Genomic DNA, 8297 nt, shown 5'->3' on the forward strand with positions numbered 1-8297 from the left:
GTGTTTCATTGTTCTGAAAACAGTGAGAGTGATGGTGACCCTAGCATTTGATCACCCAGGCTCCTGACTTTATGCTCATTACTGTTGGCTAATTTGATAGTTGCTTGTTCAACATGCACCTCCCAGGGGATGATCAGGTGCTGCAAAAATAGCAAATTCTAGGCAGAAGACTTTGCTTCCATTAGCACTTCTGGTACAAGGGTTAGAGGGGCTTAAAGAGGAGAGTTAGTAGAGACAATAAAATGAAGGAGTGCGTTCCCTGTGGATTTCACCTACTTTGTTAAGACTGGTCCCTCCTTACTGGAGGCTAACGAGGGAGACTAGACCATGACTTGTGGTAGCTGGTGGACACTTTCAAAAACTACAGTGATGTTCTCCAATACTTTTATTATCTCCAGTTTTATGGCACCATATTACTATTATTTTCACACCGTTTAAAATTCCCATTTCCATAATTCAAATACCAAGAAATTACTACACATTCCCGTATACAGTCAAAAATAGATTTACTGGAATGTTTTTAGTTACAGCTGAAGGCAGCAGCATTTACAACACTTAGCTTTTGTTATACCCATAAACGTGGAAATTGCTTGCAAAGCAACTGTAATGTGAGAAGAATCTTCCGAATGTTGATGGAACAGCTACATAGGCTTCCTGACCCCCCACCTTAATGCCAGAGCCCAAGTCCTTAAGCCACGGAAGAAGCAGTCGGAAGTCTCGTATCAGTGTTGAACTACAGACACACATAGTGAATGAGCAAATATCTAGTTTCAAATCAGATCCTTGGAATGTGGCAAAACAGGCTGGCTGTCTTGGCCTTGAACATAATTATTAAAAGCATTTTCATTTTGCTAGAAGGGGAAAAAGATAATGGACATTCTCAATGCTCCAGTTTGAAGTGATACTTGCCTCTCAGTTTCTTGGAAAAGAAGTTTTGAAAGTTATATACATGGGTTTCATTTAAATTATGCAGCAATCTTTTATTATTATTATTATTGTCCCAGATTTTGTTTAATGAAGATCTCTCTCATCAAATCAAGTGCGGTATTTCACAACTGTAAGTACTGCAAGAGAAAAACACGAAAAAGGAACAAGTCAAAATCATATCCACAAGCCATGTCAGACATAATACTCTTAAATGCGGCTGTGTCCACTTGGGAAGCAGGTAATGAAGACTGAATTTTGGGCTGAAAGGACAGATAACAAACGAGAACGGAGAAGCTAAAATAATCATAAAATCACCTGAATGTCTAACATTGGCATTTTGACTAAACAGATTATGGCTGAACCTTAGCATACAGCTGCTAAAATATTTTAAAAATAAGTAACATGAGAAAATATAACATATTAATAAGAAAGTCTGTATGTAATCTTAGTTTTTTAAAAACATGTTTATATGTTAGTATGAAAAGGCTTGAAATATATATGATAGTTATGTTAACAGTAGCTATCACTATGTGGAAAATCACAGTTGAATTGTATCTTTTTCATGCTATTCCACATTTTCTAGTTTTCCGAGGACAAGCAGGAAGTTCTGAGACGCCCTAAATTATGTCCCAGCAGGACAGCAGGGACAGAGGAGATGGTTAGTTGGTGGGTAGCTGCGGGTGGTTCAGACTTCATACCCAGGACCTGGTCTTCTCCTGGCTAGCACTTGCTTTAACAAACCCTTTCAACCATGGAAGTTTTTTTTAACATATCTTGTCAAGAGTGGAATTCGATCTGTCCAAGGAGCAGAAAAGAATGTGACTCCCCCGAGACGAGTGTGGTGCTCACACCTTGAGGCTGATGTGCATAGCTTTACTGGGCCTCAACAAAAATCCCTAAGAGGCCGTCTTAGAGATGTACCTCATGGAAGGGGTTCCCTCATCTGACTGGTGAGTTATAAGGGACACCCTCAAGTCAGTTTTTTTATTATGATGTTATTCACCAATATGTCTTTGTTTTTTACTTTCATTTGGGGGTGAGAGGGGAACTGAGCTTATAGTGACATCTTGTGGCCATTTGATGAAATTACAGCTTGGGTTCTCATGGCGGACCAACGCCATTAGATTATTTCTCTGAAATTATAAAATGGTGATTTCCACTCCAAAGAAGAGAGACCATCGCTACTTCTGGTCCCTCAGGGGTGTTTCCAGGTGATGAGAAACCTTTGCAGAAATGTCTACTTATTGTCTGAGATATGTAGCTGTCTCACAGGGTCCCCAACAGAAAAACATACTCCCTGTTTTAGGGTTAGAAGGAACATTTCTGACTTATCTGGTACACACAAGGGCTTGGTCACCCAAGTACTCCAGCCCCCCTGAATACTGTGTAGTGCCCAGGCTCCTCTGAGTCATATAAGAGAGGAGCCACCAACCTAGGAGCGGCACTCACATTTCAGACCCAAAACAATTCCTTGGCCTTGGTTGATCAAGAACAAAATTTTTAAATTATGGGAAGTCAAAACCCCAGAACCTCCCCCAAACCCTCTGTAGAAACCTGGACCAGTGCTATAAGTATAACAAATATGGGGCTGAATCGTGCATGTTTTTATCTAAAAGGGACTCTGAAACATTTCAAAGAAAATGTCTCTTTACAAAAGGGGAAATTAAACTAATCAGGCCCATTTGCTATATTAAAATTACATGGGAAGCAGAAAGCACTGTCAAAAAAATACCTGTGGTATTTGTATGCATATATTATTAAAATGAATGTTTTTTGAAATTATATATAAGATTTCCAAGAATCTACAATGTCCTGTTATCATTTGCAATTCTAGTTATCTTAAATGTGAGTTGCAGAGAAAAGCACATTTCTTTGTCAGTTGTGCTGTAATCGGATCTCTGACCATGTCATTTCAGTCTTTGTTATTCACACTGGTAACATTGCTAGTGATGCTGCTGCCTCCGTGAAGCACAACAAAGAGCCTGTCCCTCCAGGACAGGGGACTTGACTTCTGCTCCAGCCCTGCTGCCGGTTCAGACTTCATGCCCAGGGCCCAGTCCTTTCCTGGCTAGCACGTGGCTCAACAAACCCTTTCTTTGTTTGGCTGTGGCAGTTTCCTGTTTATCACCACCATAGTGTATGGTTGCATCTTGGTATCTGCAGTAGTTACGTTCTATAAAGTCTCCACCAACACTGAATTAGTGAACACTGACCCATTGCTCCTACAGGAAATACAGGGTTAAATTCCTGCAAGCCCCTGGGCACAACATTTTGTCAACTGATCAATACATAGACACGCTATGTAATATATGCTATTGAATTCATGGCTGATAGCATGGTGACCGAGACCTAAGTGAAGCCTATCAAACGGTCCATTTTCTCCTTCCAGCACATCCCAGCCTGCCTGCACTCAGCAATACGGACACTTCACTGCACTTGGGGCCATGCTAAACAGTGAGACCACCAACGAAGTGCACAACTGCGAGAAACATGGCGCTCACCAGAGGACCTTGTTTACACTGTGAGAGCAACACTAGAAGACGCACATGCACACACACGTCAGACATCAGCTGGGAATGTGCGCCTCAGGGACTCAAAGTTTTCACTGCTCTGAATGCAATGACTGTAAACGCAGCTCAAGTACTGAGGTGGGTAACAGGTAAATTCACAAACCCAGAATCCACCCATATGGGTGAGGATCGACTCAATTTCTTTGCAACAAAACTCTTTTCTCTTTAAAAAGAGAATATTACCATGGAATTTTTCAAATGATTATTTTGAGACACTTTCCAAATCTTCATAAAGTCCCTGCAAACACAGGGAAAGAGGCCTTGGAGAAAATGAGATATCAAAAATGATCTTACTTTAAAAGAATATTAAGGATATTAATGACTGAAATCAAGCTCAAATCCAAAACAGAAACAAAAAAAACATTCATCTGAAGAGCTTATCTAGATCTGTCCTTCAAACAATACTAAGAAATGCAAGCTGCCATTCCTTTTGGTTGATAATAAGCAGAAGATGAGTGCTGTGGCCCTGGCGTAACAGTAGCCATATTTGGCCTCAAACAAAGCACTTAGCCCTGTGTTTGCATACCATTTAGGAGCATTTTCAGAGATCACAGGCTAAGAGCTCTCGACTGAAATCATTTCTCGGTCAGAAATCATTACTCAATCCTGACAGTCAGACCACATCAACTGAAAACAAATTTAAAAAGGGAATTAAAATGAACCCCAGAACAAATGATACTCCCCAAAATTAACAATCCAGGAAATACTTACTGATGATCACCAACAAAAGGATGACAACAACCAACGCCATGATGGCTTTTATCTACAACACACAAAAAGCATAAGAAAGATATTAATATTAATCCTGACTTTTTTCGACTATCTGTTGTTATTTACCATATTATACTAACTCATCAGTGAACAGGCTAATCCCTTAAAAGGCTTTCAAAATAGAATTTTTCATATGAACTTGCTATTTGCATCTTTTTGTGAATAATCAGGGTTCCCCCAATTTAAGGGTTTTGCTTGCCCAGAATTTTCTGTTCAAGACTCACTGCCCAGTGGACAGTAATCAAAGTCTCCATGGACCTGGACTTCTTGTCTATGATTTCTTGCTCTCACTTCTAATATGAGACCAGGAAAAGTACGGCATTTTACCAACTCTGTTAAAAAGCTGAACCAGGATAGGACAAACAGCACCGGCATCCAACACAAATGATTTCATACACACAGTACAAGGCAGCACGTCTGTAGCCTTGCTCAAAGGATATGAGAATTCTGTTTTGGCTCCCCTTACTTTCTTCTTGGCACTTTTATCTCTGTTTGAGGAAGGGAACTTAGATTCTCCATGAATAACCTTATGTGATAAATAGTGTGGCTGAGAGCATTCTCTGTGTCAGTTTGACAGTTGTGGAGAAATTTTAAGGTTAGTCCTTAGTGAACTGACTAAAATTTTAAGTTCACATCATTTCTCTCACAAAACACCACGCGTGGGCGCGCATGTACAGTGCGATTGAAACTTCTTGAAACTTCGTGGCCTATGCGCAGAAGTCGGTATTTTGTGGAAGAGCCACACTCAAGGGGCCAAAGAGCCGCATGTTGCTCGAGAGCCGCAGTTTGCCGACCACTGCTATAGGCTGCTCCACAACATGCTAATAATAAATTCTAAGAGAAACTAGTATTTCTTATAAGTTCAGGTAGCACATTATTAATAAAATGTAACTATGAAGAATTCCATGGAAACAACTTTTTAAGCACTGTTTGATTCCTTTAGTTATTTCTGTTCCCAAACTATTAATCACTCAGCAAGTATTAACGGAGTTTGGCCCAGGCTCAGGAGACATAATGGAAAGTGAGGCAGCCATAGTATCTGTCCTCACTGAGTTTATAATCCGGGGCCTTTCCTTCTGGACTCTGAACAGCACGCAGGTGCTGACCAATCTTCCCATGAGCTTCTGATTTACTCACTTTGCATCCACGCCACCACATCTGCCGCCGGAGTTGTTTGGATCTGTTGCTAAAAGCAGTTGCGTTATCCGATAAGCTTTCTATATCACATAGAGGATGGAGAGAAGGATTAAACGACATAACAGGATTCTTTTATCTAGTCACACAAAGACAAGAAAATATTAATTTCTACTTCTGCAAATTTATTCCCTTTTAAGCATGAAAACAACACCCTCCTTTTCCTCCACCCAAAAACTTTGACATTCTGTATTGTAAAAAAAAAAATCAAAAAGCAAAAAACTGCTGCAGGTCAGTTTGTTCAATCCGTATTTATAACATTAAGAAAAGTCTTTCCAGGGCCTTAAGCCTTTCAAACAAACTTATGAATTCTGGGAAGAAAATACTCTTTAGGTACTTGGGGGCGGGGGTTGGCTAGAAAGGGTCAATGGGGGAAAAGGGTACATCTGTACTACATTCAACAATAAAGATAAATTTTAAAAAGTAAATTTAAAAAATTCAAGTACTTGGCACATCTACAGAAAAAATTGACATGTGAAAGTTACATTCTTAGAAGACCAAAAAGTGACTGATTTAGAAGCAAAAAAATATGAATTTTAAAAGTGATTAAATAAGTTTTTCTTTAAACAACTCTATGAAGGATTAATCATATATTCAGCTAATCATTAGTTAAACAACATCTGAGTACCTATTATAGGCACAGAGGCTAACATGTTACCAGAGGAAGAAAAGATAAAACTATCAGATACATTTGAAATAAGTGTTGACATGATTAGACCTCTCCTGGAGATGAGAAATACAAAGGACATCAATGTAACAGGAAAAAGAAAAACACGCCACTCTAACTCTTCAACAATGAATTTTTAAATTTTCCATTCTCAACTGATCACTTGAAGAAATAATACAAGACGATTTAAAGTAAAGGAAGCTAAAGTGAAAACGTTACAGTCACCAGTTAAGAACCAAATACTATTTTACTAAGTCACATGTTCCTAAACTTCAGCTAGAAAAAAATGGGAGAAGTACACTATTAAAACATAGGTTAATAATTTCAAGAAAAATATAAAATATCTGTACCTGATTTGTCCTGTAGTTCATCTAGTCTCTCCCCTCTTTCAATTACCTTTGTAATATTTTCTTGCATGACATCAATAACTTCATCCACCTGATTCTGAACACTAGTTTAAAAAAAAGATTAACAATATTTATTTTTCTCTTGAGGATTTTATAATTTTTGAAACTTTCATTAGACATGAAAGAAAATAGCAAATTTTCAGAATTATTCAACTATGAAATGTTAAGGTACTGCAGAATTTAGTCAAATAGCTTGACTCTGACCTATCAGCTTCATCTTCTTTTCAGCAGGAAGCTGAGGCATCACACGGACACAGCTGTAACCTAAGTCTGCTGTATAGTTCACACACTAGGACTAACGAAGGAGTCTGCCCAAGTATGTTAGGAGCTCATGAAAACACCGTTCCCCAAATGGAAATGTAAGGTCTGCTCCTGGACACTGACACTCAATGGGTAAAACTCCTTTCTTCACTGCTCCTTGGTTTTCACTTAAACAGTGTTTAAGACACTGGCAATACCTGGGAAGGTCTGAAGCACCCACAATGGAGCAACTCGGAAAACCTTCATGTTTGTTGATCTTCAGAATAAAAATATGATTTCCTCCTTTATATCAGGTGATGAGGGCCTGTTCTATCCAAATTTTAGGCTGTTCAATGAAGGTTTAATATATATTCAAAAATTTAATGACTGGCTTTCAGCTGCCTACTCTCACTCTGGAGTACATCAACACAGACGTGTTCACTATTTTAAGTGTCTACTTTTCCTCTGTTGCTCCAATCATTAGGCAAAAACGACCTTATATTAATTTATGAAATAAGTCATGGTGACACCTCGATTTCAGGCCTTTGAGACCCTGTGCAGAGGGTCGGCTATGCAGGGACTGAGCTCCTGACCCATGGGAAACCTGAGATGACAGTTGTGTCCTGTTTTAGGCTGCTAATTGCAGGCCAATTTGTTACACAGCAACAGAAAATAAAAACACCCTGTCTAGAACTTGAATCAATTTCTTGGGACCTTGGTTCTATATTTCAGAATCCATGAGCTAGGATTAGGATAAGTGTGGACATATTTCTTCACACCAGCAGCTACCTGAGTAAAGTCCAAGTATCTCATAAAAAATGTGATACCCCGGAGGAACCAAGATGGCGGCATAGGTAAACACCCGAACTTGCTGTCTCGCACAACCACATCAAAACTACAATAAAAGAAAAAGCGGATATCATCCAGAACCACAGGAAGGCTGGCTGAGTGGAAGTTCTACAACAAGAAGGAAAGAGAAAAGTGCATCTAGACTGGGAGGAGGTGCAGAGGTGCGGAAGAGCGAAGGTATGGAGGCTGGCAGCTGGGTACACTGTGGTCTTTTTCAATTGGGAGGAAGATACAAACTCCTGACTGCTCTGAACTCCAGTACCAGGTGAGACTCTGGGGACCCAAACTCATATGGGGAGAAACTGGACTATCTGGCATCGGGCCGGAACACAAGGGCAGCTTTCTCGCAGAGGTGGTCGCAGCGTTCATTGTTCCTGCATGGGGCCACGGGACACAGAGACCCAGGGACCTATAAGGGGCAGGGCCAATGGGCAACCATTGCTATTTGCACCACCCTGTGATTTCCTGAGACCACCCTCCACCCAATTTACAACTCCACCCAAGCTGTGCGCAGAGGCGTTTGCATATGAATGGCCTGGCCTTTTGCAACCTAATCTAACAAACTACAGCTGGGTCAAAGAACCCCAGAGCTTCCAAAAGAAAGCCTAAGGCTCATCAGCAGCCTGCATTGCTTCACAGCTGTGCCTCATCTGGGCACCTCCAAACCCCAAA

General features: G+C 40.2%; 1 protein-coding gene across 4 annotated transcripts in view; it reads right to left on the bottom strand.

Annotated features, from left to right (window-relative positions):
• Nucleotides 1-489: 489 nt before the first annotated feature.
• Nucleotides 490-8297, bottom strand: part of VAMP4 (vesicle-associated membrane protein 4) — a 17727-nt gene continuing 9919 nt past the window's right edge. For 2 of the 4 annotated variants that reach the window (XM_014540881.1, XM_005867651.2), the window contains 4 exons: nucleotides 6480-6580; nucleotides 5406-5485; nucleotides 4209-4260; nucleotides 490-1064 (listed from right to left, as the gene is read on the bottom strand). In XM_014540881.1, the coding sequence (XP_014396367.1) occupies nucleotides 1036-1064; nucleotides 4209-4260; nucleotides 5406-5485; nucleotides 6480-6580 (262 nt within the window). In that variant the 3' untranslated portion in view covers nucleotides 490-1035. Of the gene's footprint in view, nucleotides 1065-1685; nucleotides 4125-4208; nucleotides 4261-5405; nucleotides 5486-6479; nucleotides 6581-8297 lie in introns of those variants that run through there. The other 2 variants (XR_001362391.1, XM_014540882.1) reach the window with 2 other exon arrangements.

This window comes from Myotis brandtii, unplaced genomic scaffold, assembly GCF_000412655.1.
Source record: "Myotis brandtii unplaced genomic scaffold, ASM41265v1 scaffold250, whole genome shotgun sequence".
Taxonomy (NCBI): Eukaryota; Metazoa; Chordata; class Mammalia; order Chiroptera; family Vespertilionidae; genus Myotis; species Myotis brandtii.